At 42.7% G+C, this 19,284-nt stretch overlaps 1 protein-coding gene across 7 annotated transcripts in view; it reads right to left on the minus strand.

Moving 5' to 3' along the window:
- CDH18 (cadherin 18) overlaps positions 1-19,284 on the minus strand; it is a 686,153-nt gene that overhangs the window by 26,909 nt on the left and 639,960 nt on the right. For all 7 annotated transcript variants that reach the window (XM_081206324.1, XM_081206320.1, XM_081206319.1 and 4 more), the window contains one exon: positions 12,814-12,950. In XM_081206324.1, the coding sequence (XP_081062450.1) occupies positions 12,814-12,950 (137 nt within the window). The remainder of the gene's footprint in view (positions 1-12,813; positions 12,951-19,284) is intronic.

Raw genomic sequence — 19,284 nt, forward strand, 5'->3', positions numbered from 1 at the left:
AGCTTCGAACAAGCAATCTCCTGCACAGCTACACAACTGAATTGGCTCTTAATTTCATAATGCCAGTGCTTACCATTAAAGCTCTTTGTCCTATTACACATAAAACAACTCATTATATATTGATCTAGCTTCAGCTCAGTAGGTGTGTAGGACAACATTGTTCTGATTTATTGCAGATGCTTTCAAAAGGATCCTGTTCTTTCATTTGTACGCTGCAAGATAAACTTCAATGGAAGTTTTGCTTTGTGGTTGCTAAAACCATAACAGAAAATAGGGCAGCCTTTTCTACCGTTGAAAGGGCTTTGTTGTAAATTGTATTTATTTGATAGGGTACACACAGAACAAAACAACTGGAGTTGATAAAAAGGTCCTAGGTCTTGTGTCTGAACCTCTTACGTTTCTTTGCACATAACTTTAATGGTGGAGCGCAGATTTGTTCTCTGCAAAGATGCTTCAAGTTCATCGATCAAAGTAGTCTGAACACAGTGTCAATGAAAGCATGTCAGCAGAAAATGGTCTCCTTGTTACATTCATCACCTCGAAATGAAACTGAAGTTGTTCAACCACTATATAATAAATGAGAGGGGACTCTCCCTGAGATGTTTAAATAAATTCAGGACTACCTGTTGTGTGCCATGTCCTTTGGAAGAAGGAGCATAGGCTACAAGTTGCATGTCATCTCCATAGTGGTACTTCTCCTCTGAAACTCCATACCCCGGGGAGGCCTGACAAGCCCCTTCATTCTAGCTTTTAGATGCATGGTAAAAAAATATGTGTGTTTATGTGCTTAAGCCTTTGGTTAAGAGTTTTCAAATTTTATGATGACTTCATAGTTGTTTACATTTTAGAACTTTGTTTTAGATATAATTTGTCTTTTTCCTGTGTCTTACACTGCATTGACAGCTGGAGGAGGATCATACTGAGTAAAAATCATAGCAAACCCAATATGACCCTCAGTGGAATCTTAGGAAACTTCAGTGCAAGCAAGGTTTCCTTGCCCAGGTAATGGGAGTAGAAATCAACCCCACCCCAATATATTAATGAACACCTGCTGAGACTTAATTTGATTTAGTTACACTGAATGAATATGACTAGTTAGTTTGTTTTGCAGGTCCTCAAGTTGTTATATATAATAAATATAACCTATTTATCCACATTTGTTCGTCTCGACTCTTCTTCCTGGTGTGCTGGCAATTGTGGGTGAGCAAACCACCATAGACCAATTGGTCTCTGGGTCTCTAGAAGACCACTAGGGAATATATGGTGGGCCAGATTAGGCCTGTGGATTGGCAGCTCATGTTCTGCCTCTGGGGTCTGAAACAAATCAGTTAGAAAAAATAAAAAGGAAATAGCAGCAGCATTTGAAAGAGGCTGTCCTTGAGATAATCCACCAGACAGTAAATCTGGCCACTAGGACCAACCAAATGGTTACATTAGCATTGTCACTGCATAGGCAATCATCCAGCAATTTCTGCCAAATACAAGGCAGCTTAGGTGATTAACATGCTGTAACAATTATGTGTGCGAATGAATTTTGCATTATCTGTTCGAGTTGCAATCCTGTAATGAAGTTTGAACAATGAAAGGTTGAACTCATTTGCTTTAATTATCGGATATCAGATATTAAAATCACCTGATAAGTTGTTGTTTTGGGAACAACAGAACAATGAGCACAGACCAGAACAAAAACTGGGATTTTTCCAGGACAAAAAAATGGGAAAATTTTCATTTGTTTTGAATGACAATGCTTCCTGGCTAATTGTTCAAAGGAAAAGCTCCACTTCCAGAAGCCTTTTAGTCAAATGTTTTCAATAAGTCTGGCAACTACCATGTTTTCTAGCCGCTGCAAGCTGCAACAAACAGCTAAAAATTATTGTTAGAAGGAAGGAAGGACCAGAGACACGGTTGAACTACCTTGCAAGTTACTCCAAAACAATTTAAATTACTGAAAGTGTGTGGATTCATTTAGTATTTTCCCTAAAAGATCCTAAAAGAATTAGAAGGGAATGGACTTTGCAATCCACTTCTGATTGACCAGATCGAGACTGTTTCATCAATCCCTAATAAACAGTAATTGTGGACTCAGGTTAGAAGTCAGGAGAGCTACAATTGCAGCATTTGAGAATCATGGAAACTGTTATTTATTGTGATGAGATCGAGCCTGGCCTACCCCTGAACTTAAGTGCTCTCCTTTCCCTTTTCTTCATCTGGTGTCACTGCAAGGAAATCAGAAGGATTTGTCTCCAGTCTCAATTAACCACAGTTTATCAGGTTTGGGTGACTTGGTAAACTGAGGTTAATCAAGAGAAAAGTGAAATCTTCCAAACTGCTTGTTGCTGTGCCCAAGAGGGAGCATGTGAATCCGAGATGAGGCTAGACTCATTCATGTCATAATAAACCCTGGTTGGTTTATTGACATCTGGTCAATGTGTACACCAAGTTCCCTTGACTGCAGAGGCTTTCCCATCCACCTCCACGTGTCCAATGCAATACATGCACAGAATTACCAACATGGTTGGGGGGGTGGGAGGAAAAAAGGGAAAGGTCTCTAATGCACCAAACTCCAGCTTTGTTCTACAGTGTACGTGACGTTCTGAGCCAGGGGAGTGATTGCTACATTCTCCACCACTACCATCCCCATAAGCAGTAATCTTATTCACATTTCTGGTTCTGCTGGTGTTTTTAAGTTTTGGATTGAGATCTGTGTGTGAACAACCAAATGGCTTGTCTCTGCTTTGGAGGAACTGCTGAGAAAGGTTGCCTGCTGTTTTGCATGTTTCAGTCTTCTTTATTTTGATTAGAATTCATTGCTCCTGCTTCAAAGTGCCTTTGAAAATGTCGCTACCTTGCTGGGCTATTGTACAGACTGCATTTTCTTCAAATTGTTTTCATTTCCTCTGGCATGCAGCATAGAAGATTTTATCCACATAGCAATGAGTAGTTGCTTTTTTTTTTTCATTTGTGCTTTCCCTTTGACAACCAACTAACAAATACCTAATTTTTAGTACACAATCCTGGAAAAAACACACCTTTTTACAAAAATCCACCCCAAACACAATTCATGTTTTTCTTTTCCTATTGCTTACATAGTTATACCCTGGAGGATTTTGAATGTCTTATAAAATTATACAGTTGCTCTAGACCGTTTTTATTTCATAGGACAGGTGGAGATCAAAGCTGTGTGCAGACACAGCTGCCTTTCCTGTGGTCATTTTTCTTATACTTTGGCATTTCAAGCAGTCAGAGCTTAATAAAGCCTGTGGTAATCTGACATTTTCGCTCTTCGGGTATCTCTGTTTGTCTCAGGTCCTTTTTCTTTGCACCTGTTCTCTACAGCTCTGCTCAGCATCTTCTTCTGAAACAAACAAAAAGAATCTGAAAGAGAAGTCCTGGCTAGATCTTTGCAAACAATCCATTTATAGGATTGCTTTCAGAAATAAACCTCTATTGCTGGAGGTCCACTTTTATCATTTCCTTCTGTATAGAAATTTCAGAACTATTTTCTGGTCTTTTACCTCATAGAGCATAGGGTAAATGGATATGCTTTATAAGATTTTTTGAAAAGCTACCCAGAACTATTATGGCGTGACACTATAATACAGGGGTACCTCGGGTTAAGTACTTAATTCGTTCTGGAGGTCCGTTCTTAACCTGAAGCTATTCTTAACCTGAAGCACCACTTTAGCTAATGGGGCCTCCTGCTGCTGCCGCGCCGCTGGAGCACAATTTCTGTTCTCATCCTGAAGCAAAGTTCTTAACCCGAGGTACTGTTTCTGGGTTAGCGGAGTCTGTAACCTGAAGTGTATGTAACCTGAAGCATATGTAACCCGAGGTATCACTGTATAAGCCTAAATAGATGGAAATTATACTTTGGAAATTGAGGGAACTTTCACTTTTCAGAACGTCTGAATCTGAATAGCATCTGGATGGGAGATGTTGCCTTGAGTGAACATGTCCTCTCAAGGAAAGACTGGGGATAACCGTTCCTTATATTTATGTTCAATGGACAAAGGCAGCAATCTGATTCCCTCTTACTATCTCTGCACTATCATCAATTAGCTGCAATTCCACCTTGCTAGAGCAGAGGTGGAGATATGGAAGCAGGGCCTACTTTCAGTTTCTGGGCCACTGCCCCTACATGCTTCAGTGTAACCAGAACAGGGAGATTGGAAACTTTTGCTCCTGTTTTCAACTAACTGTGGTTTGTTGTCATGTGAAAACCTGAAACCATCATTAATCTTAGCAGCAGTTGATGGTTTCAGAGCCTGGTATGATCAGAAACTTATTTTATTGATTGATTGATTGATTGATTGATTGATTAGAATTATATACTGCCCTTCATCAAAAGGTCTCAGGGTGGCTCACAAGATAAAAACACAAAAATACAAATAAGCAACAAAATAGTAAAACAAAACAAAACACCCACCCTCCCTCCCACAAACATATTTAAAAGGCTGTGGAATATTAATCAGCCAAAGGCCTGGTTGAAGAGGAACATGTTTGCCTGGTGCCTTAAAATATACAGTGGTACCTCGGGTTACATACATTTCAGGTTACATACGCTTCAGGTTACAGACTCTGCTAACCCAGAAATAGTACCTCGGGTTAAGAACTTTGCTTCAGGATGAGAACAGAAATCGTGCTCCGGTGGCACGGCAGTAGCAGGAGGCCCCATTAGCTAAAGTGGTGTTTCAAGTTAAGTACGGACATCTGGAATGAATTAAGTACTTAACCCGAGGTACCACTGTATAATGGAAGCATCAGAAGAACAGGAGAGAGCAGTTCATCAGGCCCTGGAGATTTGAATTCATTTAAAGTAGCTAGGTGTTTCCTTGCCACCTGTTTTGCTATCTTGCACTGCAGTTGCCTCCTTGCATCATTCATTCTGTTATCATCATGTTGGGGACAGGTTTCCTCTTGGGAGAAGGCAGAGGGAAAGTAGGCGTTGAGCAGGTCCCCCTCCTCTCTGTCACCCAATAGCATTTCTCTGTCTTAACACTGAAGACTGCAAGCCAGTCGTTCGAGAGAGATGGCCTTGAGCTGAGCCACCTGTTTTGTCTTCCTCACATTCAGCGCATTGCTTTGTGATTGCAAATGGTTTCTAAGAGGAGGCTATAAAAGAGCTGCAGATGGTGCAACATATGGCGGTGTGTCTTCCGAGAGATAAAAGGTGACAGAGGCCCACCAGCCCAATGCTTTGAGTGCAGCACTTGCTCCTCGTCCAATCCCAGATTTGATTTCGCGTTTCTTGTCTGTCGTCTTATTTTTGTGCAGAGGGAGCATGAAAAGACTGAAGGCATAAATGAAATATTTGATAGCAAAACCAAGTCTAGCCTAAGCCAATTGCTTAATACCAGCTGAGGGTGTGTTTGGAGGGAAATGTGCTTAAATCTCTCCTACTAAAATCAACAAGGTAGAAAAGAACTTAATTTTGGCACCATCTTTTCTGTTTCTCTGTATATGCAATTATGCATATATAATCCGGTAGGCAGAATTCTAGAGAAATTGCCATTTTGTACAGCATTACATCATCGCTTCAAGCCATCCCATTTTAATGGAAAACATCACTATTCTTGCTGTCCTTTTGTAATATAGCATTTATGCACCTATGCCAAATAAATAATGTATAAGAAGGCAACATTGAAGTCTGATGGTATTGAGAAAGTCTGATGGTATTGAGATTGATTTCTCCTAAACAGCTATATCAGGTAACTCTTCTGTTTTCCCTGCCCGCAGTAGCTCGCTAGCGGTATGCATGTAGCTTTATGAATAAGCTCCAATGAGGCTTTTAAATCTTAATTAAAGCTTGGTCTTGCTGTACACCTGTTTATGATTAGGGCTAAATTATAGCTGAAAGCATGCTGCACTGGAAATAAAAACACCGCGTGAAGAGACTATGCGGCCCATATCAGGTCTCAGAGGTTGAACTCTTAATGGTTAACTATAAAACTGTAGTTTACTGTACAAATTTACTTAGTCCAAAGTATTAACTCAATCCCAAGAGCAGAAATAACTATAAAAATCAATTTGCTGCCTTCATAAAATACCTATGCACAGCATTAATGCAATACTTTCCAGGAGTATCCCCTACAAATGAAAGTGAAAAGAAAACTCCATCGTCTGGTAGTAGTGAACCAAAAAAGGAAAAATTATGGGTTAAGACCTTCCAAGTGTTCCTATTTTCCGGGGACAGTCCTAGATTTACAGAAGCCGTCCCAGTTTCTGATTTGATCCCAGAATATCCTGCTTTTCCTTAGGACGTCGCTATTTTCATTGGAGAAATGTTGGAGGGTATGGAGTTAAGTGACCCCCCAAGCCAAGGTGTTACAGACTTTAGAAGACATCAGAAGGCAGCCCTTTATAGGGGCTTTTTAAGGTTTAGTTGTGTTTTAATATACCATATGTTGGAAGCTGCCCAGAGTGGCTGGGGCCACCCAGTCAGATGGGCGGGGTATAAATAATAGTATTATTATTATTGAATAGGATGTCTCTACTTTCATTGGAGAAATGTTGGAGGGTGTGTGGGTTGAACAGGGAAGGCCCACCATTTTTTTAACAATCCCCCCCCCTCAACTTACCTGGTGATTAAGGGCTACTGGAGTCACACACCCAGGAGTAAACCCTAATGAAAACAATGGGACTTAACTACTAAGTAAACATTCATAGGAGTGGGGAGTATGGGATATAAAAGAATAAAGAGGAGAAGCACATCTGAAAATGGTTCTCTCAAACTTCCGGGTCAGCACCATCAGTGAATGGAGGAGTTCCTCCGATCGGAGGAACGGGCTCCATAGAAACTGGGTCTTCCCGCCGCGGCGAAGGTGGGGACCCGCTAGAAATTCCAGGCGGAGGAAGCCTGGGAACATGGGGTTTGGCAGGGCACCAGGAGCGCCCCCCACTCACCGGGAACCCCTTTTTGGGGCGCCGGAGCGAAGTGGGGTGAGTGGCGCGGTGCTGCGAACTGATTGCTATTTTTACGGAGTGAAGCCGCACAGCCATTGCCGGAGAGCGCTGACTTTTTCCTGTGGACAATTGGATTCAAAACAAGTACCCGTGAGTAGAAATGGAAAATTGGATCAAGAAATATCTTAATTTGGCATCGAAGCGGGAAGGTTCAAAACAGGAAGTCCGCCTTCCGCTATTTGTATATATGAGCTGGGAGGAAGATTGGGTGCTTGCTTTATGCAAGACAAGTGCCTTGCTGGAACAGATGCACGAGAAAATGGATTTGATGAATGAGAAAATGGACTTGATGACTGTTGTGGTTAACAACTGTGGACAAACAGGGAATCATTCAGGGACCAACTCATGAACCTGTACTAACTGGGCAAGTGCAGAAGATAATGGAGGAGGATGCGGTTGCACCTCAAATAATACAAATGGAGAAACCTGAGGCCCTACAGGAGTATAAGCCGCTGTCATTGAAGATTGAAGTTGGAGTGGGTCAGGGGGAGTCTGGAGCTGAGGAGGGTCCTAACTTTTGAGAGACCTTGAAATGTTTTTAAATATTTTTTGGATTACATTGATGACTGTGGGGAATGGGGCTGTGGGGAATGGGCGGGTTTGATGAAGGGAGATGGAGACAATTTTGGGTTGGAACCCCCCAGAGACCTACTCCTCAATGAGAAAGGAAAAAAATTAAGAAAGAGACCAACAAATGACAAGGGAAAGGGCAAGTATAAACAAGAAGAAGAAGATCTGCAGAAGGGACATGGAAGAGACTTAAGGGCCTCAGACATAAGACTTCCAGGTTGATGGACTAGATGGAATGGACAGTAAGGACTGACACGACCCGAGACCAAGAAGAAGAGACGTTGGATGAAGATCAATGAATATTAAGGAAAATGTTGGAATGAAACTATATGACTCTAGCAGAAATGATATTAGGGGTTATGTATATTTGAGTATTAAGATTCAAGCTTTAAGGTACTTTATGGTAAGATAAGGTTAAATAAATTAAGGTAATTTGAATAACAGAATACGGGGAAAGATGGAAAGGATTTGTTGAGTTAATTATTAGGTTAAGTTGTTAAGATAAATTATTTAACAAAAATTGAGAAAGATGGAAAGAATTTGCTGAAATAACTAATTAAACTAGAATACAAAAAGGGAGGTGTGAGGAGGTCAATGAAACAAGCAAATGGAAGTTAAAGATATGAAATTTGGGATTTGTGTATTTTCTTTTCTTTTTTTCTTTTTTTTTGTTGTATTGCTGTATTGGTTTTTATGTTCTGCGCTTCTTTTTTATGTATTGTAGTGTTGTTGTTTTTCTTTTTTTCTTTTTTTCTATTACTCTGAAACTATGAATAAATATTATTTTTTTTAAAAATGAAAATGGTTCTCTCCTGGAGCCATCATACTAGTAGATGCAGAAATGCTCAGTTCTCTTTATTTATCACTCTTCCCCCCTTTTTTTAAACTGGTGAGGATTTTTCCAAAGTAAGCAAAAGAACAAGAAATGTGTTCCAAATGGTTCTGAGAAAATATGTTTATCAGAGATTAACAGTCTTAATAAAACAACATCACACCCAACTAATTTTGGCTGATGATAGCTTTCCTCAGGGGTGCCAGACTAAAGTTCTTCTGTCAAGGTGGGTTATTTGATATTTGTTAGCATCATTTTGCTGTTTTTGGTTTTTGATTGTGCTCCCTTTTCCCCTCTGCGGGGGTCACATTGCTCTCCCCCCTGATTTTCGCACATCTGAGTCCAGCATTCCACTGAGTCTGCTGCCCTGATCTGGATCCTACTTTGTTTCCTAGTATTTCCAGCCCAGGGGTAAAAGAATATGTTTTAACTTTCAAGTACACGTAGCAAGGTCTGAAAAGATACCAAACTAATTGTGTTCCACCTTTCACTCTTTACAGGTTAACTGCATTGCACCTTCCTAAGGGTTACCAGACATCCCTGGTTCCCGGGAACAGTCCCCAGATTCACCAATCTGTCCCCGGACAAAATTTGTCCCTGGATTTCAATTAATGTCACTGGATTTATGCCTGGGGACTTCCAGCGATGCAACATGGCAAGCGCCATGGCAGTGAGCAGCACCGAAGGTCCCGGTCACGTTAAAGTTCCAGCCAGCCAATCCGCTGGCTGGGGGGGGCATTTAAACCGAGGCGTGAGCCAGAGAGCTTCCTTCTGGCTTGCTTCCTTGATCAACGCTTGCCCCAAACTTGCGCTCTTCTGCTGCGGACTCTGCACGCCCGAGTTGGGGGCGAGCGAGGCGCTGAGGCAGTGAAAAAGAGGAGGAGAAGCATAGAAAAGGACTGTGCCGTGTTGAGAGAGAGAGAGAGAGAGAGAGAGAGAGAGAGAGGGGTGGAGTGCGGTGGCGCAGTGGCGTAGCGTGGGGGTGCAGGGGGGGCCGGCCACACCGGGCGCAACATCTGGGGGGGGCGCGCTTGCACTCGCAGCTCTCTGCCCCTACCTGGCTCACTCACTCTCTCTCACTGCAGTGCTGGCTTTGTGAATCCGATCCGAGCCGCTGGGTCGCCGCCCACTGTGGAGGGGGTGGGTGCCAGGCGTGCGGTGCGGAGAGAGAGCGAGGGACTATCTGGGGGAGGGACAGTGCAGCGGCTGCCCAGTGCAGCGCTGAGCGCGGGAGAGAACCACACCAGACCAGACCAGGCAGCAGCAAGAAGAAGCTGGCAGCGGCGGCAGGTTAGGGGTCGCAAATTACTTGCCTTGCCCCGGGTGCTGGCAACCCACGCTACACCGCTGCGGTGGCGGCTTCTCCTCACGGGAACAAAGAGGCATGAAAGCGAAGGCTGAGGGGAAAATGGGGGGGGGGAGGAAGGCAGGCGGGCGGGCTCCTTTGCTTTCTCTCCCTCCAACAGCCACTGTGGAGATGGTGAGTTTAACAGGGGGGAGGTGAGGACGGCACTGTGGTGCCCCTTGTCCTCGGTGGTGCTGCGTTGCCTTCCCACCAGGAGTGGGGCATGGGGGGTGGGGGTTGAAATGTTCTCGGGAGACAGGGCCTCCCTTCCTCCCTCCGCCCATCCTCCAGCACCAGCAGCCCCTTTGTGAGGAGGGCTGTGTGTGAGTCCGCTGTTTGTCCACCTCTGGTAACAAGACACCACCACCGCCAGTTAAATTTCTACAGAGACTGCACTCGCTCTCCAGCAGTCTCCTGGTTATGGGAAACCTTGTGTGTGTGTGTGTGTGTTGATGTGTGTTTTCCCAAGACCAGCGAGCACCTTTACTTGATCTCTCCCCCCTCTTTTTCGAGGGGCATTTGTGTGTTTGTAGATGGGCTTCTCTGCCCGCCTTGTGTGCACCCGACAACTTTGGAGTCGCCCCCCCTAAAAAATGTCAAGAACTCTGGGCAACCCTTTCCTAAAATAATAAAGCATGATTATTATTTTTTAAGTGTCCCTGGATTCGTTGAAAAAAAAATCTGGTAACCACCAAAGTCCTTTTCATAGAAAAATGAAAGAAACAGAGAGTTTATGTAGAAAATATTGAGCAGAGAAATGTAGAGCATCTACTCAGAAGAAAGTCCGATGGAGGCCAATGAGACTTCAACATAAATGGGTATAGGATTTCACTCTCAGTTACTGTCTGGGAACAAAGCCGATCTCAGGCCATTTATTTTCTACATCCGTATATTACTTACTCTGATTACTAAGTGGCCTTATAAAAATTTTAAGGAGCTTTTTGACATTTAATTTCATAGGTTATTAGTAAAGGCCTCCAAAAATAGTACACGGGGCTTAATCTTTAGTTCAGTGAGGATACTTTCAAATGTCATATACTTCATCGTAATGGCAGTTCCAATACAGAGCTATGTGAGAGCTAAAAGTGTAAGTCTCTGGCTCAGACTTCATAAACACAGGAGGGAAGAACACCATTTAGGTATTGATTTGTTTACTCATCCAGATCAACAATGGACATGAGGTGTGCTGAAAGCTTCAAAACAGTTATTGAAATGTGAAGTGGTTAGAGCAAACTTCTCCAACTGGGTGCCCTCCATAAGTTTTGGGATACACCTATCATACCTGATGACTGGTCATGCTGGCTGGGGCTCATGGGAGTTGAAGTCCAGCAACATTTTAGAGATAAGGAAGTTGGACCAGGGATAGGGCCAGAAATTCAATTGAATTCACATCTAAAGGACATTCTACCTGATTTGCAGTTTTAAAACCAATATGTGGCCTGAAACACAGCCTTTCTATGAAATTCAAACTTCTCAGAATTTCAACATGCAGTTCTCCAGCCAATGAATGTGTGCAAAAATGCATATGTTGAGGCAGTGGCCAAATAAAGGCATATATTCATTAATATAACACACAAGAAATTGCATTTTCATGAGTACTTTGTTTAAAAAATACAAATTGATATGGAAATATGGAAGAAGTTAATGTTGAGGTGCTAACTTCCTGATTGATAAAGTCTAAGCAGCTTGCTGATCATGCATCTGCCCAGATCCAATTTCTAAGCTGTATTCGGGGAGCCATGTCTGCCTCAGTCAAGCTATTCTCCTCCACAACTTGTTTTTTGTGAGAAAACAACATAAAGTAGCAATGGTTGCTTGCTCCAATGTGATTTCTGAATGTAGGAAGTCCACATCTTTCCCTTATAACATGCAGTAAAACAAACAAACAAACAAACAAACAAACAAACAAACAAACAAACAAACATATTCCAGTCACATCATAGCTGTCAACTTTTCCCTTTTCTTGCGAGGAATCCTATTTGGAATAAGTGAATTTCCCTTAAAAAAAGGGAAACGTTGACAGCTATGAGTCACATGCGCTATCAGCACCTTAAGTATGTTGCTATACCCACTCTACTTCATTGCCTGCTGCTTATGGAGGTAAGGAAACTCCTAAGGTGCGATCGGTTCTGCTTTGCTTAGTGTGAGAAAGAGATGTGGGGCTGCTGCTTCTGTTAGCAATTACTCGTTGACCAGAAAAAAATTGTTCTAACCATTGTCATAAGTTGACCACAACAGACTACAGGTGCTCCAAACTTTCCGTGAGGGGGGGAAATGCCCCGGAGCATGGTCTGAGGGCATATGATACAGCTATATTGCTGAAGCTAAGCAGATCTGGGTCTGATCAGTGATGGGAGTCTGATGGGAGACTACAATATATGCTGCCTCAAATTCCACGGTAGCAGTAATGGAGGCTAGAAACATGGTAAGAAGTACGCGTAATGTTGATCGAACTCTAAGGGTTGTTTGAATCACACCCATTTCCACACCATCACCACCATCACTAAGCAATCCTTCCTTGTTGCATAGGAGTACTATAAAGGTAAAGGGACCCCGACCATTAGGTCCAGTCATGACCGACTCTGGGGTTGCGCGCTCATCTCACTCTATAGGCCGAAGGAGCTGGCGTTTGTCCGCAGACAGCTTCTGGGTCATGTGGCCAGCATGACTAAGCCGCTTCTGGCGAAACCAGAGCAGCGCACGGAAACACTGTTTACCTTCCCGCCGGAGCGGTACCTATTTATCTACTTGCACTTTGACATGTTTTCGAACTGCTAGGTTGGCAGGAGCAGGGACCGAGCAATGGGAGCTCACCCCGTCGCGGGGATTTGAACCGCCAACCTTCTGATCAGCAAATCCTAGGCTCTGTGGTTTAACCCACAGCGCCACCCACGTCCCTTAGGAGCACTATATGGGGGTTTTATTTTTAAATTGTTTTTATGAAGGTTTTCTTGGGTAACAAAAACACATACACACATTTCAGTTCTCAGAGTCCTTTCTACAGATGAGTTACATTTGATGTGAGACACTAATGTTATAGACAGTATGAGGTTGGAGGAGAAGAGAGGTGGGGGTTGGGAACACACACAAAATTGTTACCTACCAATTTCAGAAGCCGTGACTGTTATGTTGTACCAAGGGGTTTCTTCTCTGTCGAAGACCTTAGCTGTTTTAATGGTCCCAGTGTTTGCATCAATGGTGAAATACCTATCTTCTTCTGCATTGTGGTCAATGAAATATCTAGGAAGGACAAATAAAACAAAAATCAAAATTACCCTTAAAAAAAATTATAAATGTTAGAACATTTAGCAGTGAGCTAATTTCTTATCCATTGACATCTGCACTCTGTAAGGGGCCATAGCTCAGTTGCAGAGTACATGCTTGGCATGCAGAACTTCCACCCATCCTTGGCACCTTTGTTTGTTAAGTAATCTCCAATCTAATGGATGAGGTTGGGAAAAGTTGTCTGCAACCTTTGTTGATAAGCTGCTGCAAATAGACAACTCCCAGTTTCCTTTCTCAATGGCTTAATTAAGTATAAGGCAGATTTAAACACATCACTTCTAAAATCAAGAACCTGCCCAAGGAAACCAGGGTTTGCATTCCCACATTATTATTATTATTATTATTATTATTATTATTATTATTATTATGGTAAAGGTAAAGGTAAAGGTAAAGTGACCCCTGACCATTAGGTCCAGCTGTGGCCGACTGGGGTTGCGGCACTCATCTTGCTTTATTGGCTGAGGGAGCCGGCATACAGCTTCTGGGTCTTGTGGCCAGCACGACTAAGCCGCTTCTGGTGAACCAGAGCAGCACATGGAAATGCCGTTTACCTTCCCGCTGAAGCGGTACCTATTTATCTACTTGCACTTTGACGTGCTTTCAAACTGCTAGGTTGGCAGGAGCAGGGACTGAGCAATGGGAGCTCACCCCGTCGCAGGGATTCGAACCGCCGACCTTCTTGATCGGCAAGTCCTAGGCTCTGTGGTTAAGAGGGAGGTGCAAATAAGTATACTGTACATTGGATTGTTGCCTCTAAGTCAAAGAAAGAGGGAAGGGAGGATGGGGGGGGAGATATAATTTTGGGTTTGTCATCTGGGAATGGCTGTTTCTGTTGATTTTGCCTCACCTTCCAGCCCTAAGATCTTTCACAGAAGAACTCTGAGGAGACTTTAAGTTGAGGCATAAAAATGGAGGGTGTTTCTATGTCCTAATGCTACTTTTGGATGCAAAGTCACTTTATGTTTTACTTGGCACATTTGTGAAGTTTATAGTTTCTTTAATTTTTATGCTTATATGTGTGTCTGTGACATTGTAGTGATATACTTTTTATTACGTAATCATGTTTGTACTAGAGAATTTAGAGTTTTTATGTGAACTGCTTTGAGCACAGATGTACATGTGGAAAATGTGGTTTATAAATAAATTGATGATGACTAACAAAGGTGGCACACGGTCAGAGAGAGGAAAACAATAACAAATAGAAGAAGCAACATGTAGAATAGATATAAGCGGACAAACATGAAAAACTGGAAGCTGCGGTCATCAAGGTGAGAAATGAACACAGCATTAAATAAAGTCTTCATAGCAGAATCAAAAATGACAGATTTTGGAGATGCTTAAAAGTTGAAATACACAAGACTTTGCTGTAGCCATAAAAAAAGAAGTCCAGAAGAGAATGGAGAATCAAATGCAACCCCAAAGGCTACCCATGTGGGCAGAAGGACGGATGCTGGAAGATTTCAAGGCAAAGTAAAATAAGATAGAAAGGCTTTAAGATAGATTGCCAGAAGGGCAGACAAAGAACTTCATTTTAAAGCTGTTAACTTTTTAAAGAGGAAACCAAGGCAAAACAGCAACAGGACATCATAGCAGACCATTAAACAGAGAATCTAGAACCAAAAGTTGTAAATTATCCACAAAAATGTGATATTGTGTTCATCCCAAGGCAGAACTCAAAGCTGCAGCCTCACTCATCTATAAGCAATTAATTAGTGGGCCTATGGGAGTCGTGTGACTTATGGCAGATTTGTGAGGAGGACCTGAGATTGCAAATCAATGAGCAGAAGTGGGATCAAATTTGGTCCAAAGCTCCATTGAAAGCAGCACCCAGCTAGGATTCAGAAGGCTATTCCTGAAGTTTTCCTGAAGTGGCATTCCTGAAGTGCCACAGCTTTCCAAAATTAATAGGGCTGTTTCCTCACTTTGCTGGCCTTAGAGACACCTTCCTTCATATGTGATGGGAATGTGGCGATATTCATGTGTGTCTTTACTGCATTATCAGGTTTCATAGGTCAAACGTTTGTCTTTAGTTCTGTAGTCTCTGAAAACCGCCTTGAATCCACTGATAGGATAGGAAATGCAAATCGTTGTGCTGACTGAATGGTTAGCTAACACTACATTGGCTACAAGCTCAGGGGTGCCATCTTGGTGGGGGGAGGGGCAAATCCCCTCCAATTTTGTGTGTGGCTTGCAGTAGGCCCCATTGGGCCCTCCCATGGCTGTGGCAGAGTCAGGAGATGCTGTGCAGGTTGGTGCAACCTTGTGCCACATGCACCAGTCCCCACTGTATCTCCTGTTGCTGCGGGGACCAGCATGGCCTAGCAGAAGGCTTCACCAGCCTGTGTAGCATCAGGAGATGCATTCGATTTTACATGTGGATGCTGGGCTCCTTCAATCTTGGGGGCAACCCAGTGCCTATGGTGTTGCAGATTATTGGTTCCCACTTTCCACAATGGCTCCCATGTTATACAGTGGTACCTGTTAGGATTTTAGCTCCCACAAGCTGCCAGCTGCAAGATGTTGCTGAGTCGAAAACATCATGTGATGTTCTGCTGGAGCGTGGGAAAGGAAGTCAGTGCCAGTTCACAGTGCCAGCTCAATCTGACTGGGTGGACCTTTAGCTACGTCCTTCCGCTCTCGGGATAGAGCAGGGTTGTGTGGCAAAACCCAGAGCTTGACTGCTCAGACATGCAGTCTTTCGTTGTTGTTATTTTATGCAGTAAATAAAGTAGTTATGAAACTACAGGACTGCCTTTTCCCTCTTGTTGCTGTACAAGGGAAACTGGTATGCTTTTCTTATAAAAGAGAAGCTGCCTAACGACCAGTCGCCCTGGACTCGGTTACAGACGCTTCAGGTTACAGACCCTGCTAACCCAGAAATAGTACCTCAGGTTAAGAACTTTGCTTCAGGATGAGAACAGAAATCGCACGACAGAGGTGTGGCGGCAGTGGGAGGCCCCATTAGCTAAAGTGGTACCTCAGGTTAAGAACAGTTTCAGGTTAAGAACGGACCTCCAGAACGAATTAAGTTCTTAACCTGAGGTACCGCTGTATATAATACAGGATGTACTTTTCTCATAAATCATGAAAGCAGAAATGAGTTGCATTTCCACAAAAGTAACAACAGGATCAGGGATGGCCAATCAAGGGAGCATCACAACAGTCTCAAAACAGAAAACAGCTCTCCCTTTAACTCTCCTCTGCTGCTGCCATTCTCCCTTCCACTGAAAGTGAAGGCCTTGAAGTGGGGAGAAGAAACAAACACAATGAGGAAGCAGATAAAGAGAGACTGACAAGCAACGTCTTTCCAAGTCTACTTCGCTGAAGGTCACCGTTAACAATTGAAGCAATTACAGCCTTCTAACGGCCTGCAGACCAGCTTATGAATCTTGATTGAAAATTAAGGGAGGCGTTTATTTTCCAGAAGTGTGGCTTCACTGATACCCACAGAGTTTCATGTGTCATTGTGCATTGTCTTTTGTTGGAACTATTTTCTACAATCCTCAATTATTTCTGAACAGTCATGCAGGGGATAGTGGATAGGGACTACAATAGCATAAGAGCTTAAGAGGAGCTTTCTGGATTGAGCCAAAGGCCCATATCTAGTCCAGCATCCTGTTGTCACAGTGGCCAATCAGATACCTATGGGCATTCTGCCCACCTGTGATTGTCAGCAACTGGTATTCAAAAGTATACTGTCTTTAACAGTGGAGGTGCAGCATGGTCGTGTAGCTAGTAGCTGTTGATAGACATATCTTCCATGAATTTGTCTAATCCTCTTTTAAAATCATCCAAGTTGGTGGCCATCACTGCCTCCCGTGGAAGCAGGTTTTATAGTTTAACTATGTGCTTTGCAGAAAAAGTACTGTCTTTCATCTATCCTGAACCTTCCAACGTCCAGCTTCATCAAATGTACATACTGTATGTTTCCGTCTATAAGACACCCCCATGTATAAGATGCCCCCTATTTTGGGGACTCGGATTTAAGAAAATGGAGGGAGATGGCCTCCGTGTATAAGACACCCCCGAATTGTGGACATTATTTTAAAGAGGAAAAAACCTAGTCTTATACACAGAAAAATACTGTAAGTTCAAATGGAATGAGAGAAGGAGAAAAAAAAACTTGTCTCTACTTTCTCCATGCCAGGCATGGTCTTATAAACTTCTATCATGTCACCTCTGACTCACCTTTTCTCTCAACTACAAAAGTCTCAAATGCTTGTACTTTTCTTCAAGTACAAGCCTTGGTCATTCTGGTTGCCCTTTTCTGAACCTTCTTCAACCCTATAATCTCCTTTTTGAGATGGTGTGATCAGAACGGTGCACAGTATTCCAAATATGGTTGTACAATAGATTTGTGTATAGGCAGTAGAGTATTGGCTGTTTTATTATCTTTCTTTTTTAAAATAATATTTTAATTTGATTTTACATTTAGTGTTTACATTCAGACATAAATCAGCACCACAAAAATATAGGATTACTCGTATCCTTGAACTTCCCTCCACCCCTCCATGGGTTCCATTGTTAATCTCTTTCCACTGCATCTTATATTGTCCTTGATTTTTTTTAAAAAAAAATACTCAATTTTTTCCATGTTATTACAGTCCTGCTAATGTTTTTAATTGTTTATAGTGTTCTCCAAGGTAAATTATAAATTTTCCGCATTTCTTATTAAAGTTTTTTTTTAATCTTCCTGGTTTCTGATCCTTCCAGTCATTTTTGCCAATTTGGCATAATCCATCAATTTGAGCAGCCACTCTTCTCTGTTAGGGATTTTGTTATCCTTCCATCTCTTGGCTAAAAGCATCCACACAGCTGTCGTCATACAAGCTGCTGTTTTATTTTCAGTTCCTTCCTGAATAATTCCACAGCATGGAATTTGCCTTTTTCACAGCTGCTGTACACTGGATCAACATCTTCACTGAGCTATCTGTTATGACCCCAAGGTCTCATTCCTGGTCAGTCACTGCCTGTTCAGACCCCATGGCATGTATGTGAAATTCAGATTTCCCCCCTTACATGCATCACTTTACACTGGCTTAGACTGAATTGTGTTTGCCATTCTTCCACCTATTCAGTCAGTTTGGAAAGGTCCTTTTGGAGTTTTTCACAGTCTCTTTTTACTTCAATGACTCTGAAAAAGTTCAGCATTGGTAGAAAATTTGGCCACTCCACTGCTCAGCCCTAACTCTACAATAATAAAAGTAAAGGTAAAGGGACCCCTGACCATTAGGTCCAGTCGCAGACGACTCTGGGGTTGCGGCACTCATCTTGCTTTATTGGCCAAGGGAGCCGGCGTAGAGCTTCCATGTCATGTGGCCAGCATGACTAAGCTGCTTCTGGTGAACCAGAGCAGCGCACGGAAATGCCGTTTACCTTCCCGTGGGAGCAGTACCTATTTATCTACTTGCACTTTGACGTGCTTTCGAACTGCTAGGTTGGCAGGAGCAGGGACCGAGCAACGGGAGCTCACCCAGTCGTGGGGATTCGAACTGCCGACCTTCTGATCAGCAAGTCCTAGGCTCTGTGGTTTAGATCACAGCGCCACCAATAAAAGCCCTCAATTAATGACTTTAGTGCAGCCTTCCCCAACTGACACACTCTATAAGTTTTAGACTACAACTCCCATCAGCCCAACCCAGAACAGCCATGCTGGGGTTGATGGGAGTTGTGGTTCAAAACATCTAGACAGCGGCAAGGGAAGACTGCTTTACTAGAAGGAATTCATCAACCTCCATGTTAAGACAATATATGAATACTATTAACATTTAAACAATGAAAATAAAAAGAACTGGCAACAGAGGCAATGTTATCCTTCGATCAATTTCTTTAAAACCAATGCTTAAAAAACAAAATGCTTTCAATGCTATAGGTGTTTTCTTCCATGAACATGCCCTCGGTGTTCAAGTAACTTGAATAGACTGGAATATCCAAATTCTCAGAGCTTGCTTGGCAGATTTTCTTAACAGATAGACACAGTCTATATTCTTGAAAGTCATTTAGAAGGTTCAATAACATAGCAGCATCTACATTCTTCTCAGTGTAGCCTGGTATCCCAAAGATGAATTGGAAAGCCCAAGTATCTCCTAAAAAGCTATGGAATGCTGCAAACTGGACATAAACTCAGCCTCACACTCTGCAGGCGAGCCAGTAATGTTCCATGCCACAATGAAATTGTATCTTTACAGAGACTATGAAAAAGAAGGACTGCAATGTGAGAGGAACAGAGAGTATCCTCCAGGCAGAACAGGGGCTGGCAAACTACTCTTCTACAGAGGAAGTCAGAGAA

The sequence above is a fragment of the Podarcis bocagei genome, assembly GCF_964188305.1.
Source record: "Podarcis bocagei genome assembly, chromosome: 8".
Lineage (NCBI taxonomy): Eukaryota > Metazoa > Chordata > Lepidosauria > Squamata > Lacertidae > Podarcis > Podarcis bocagei.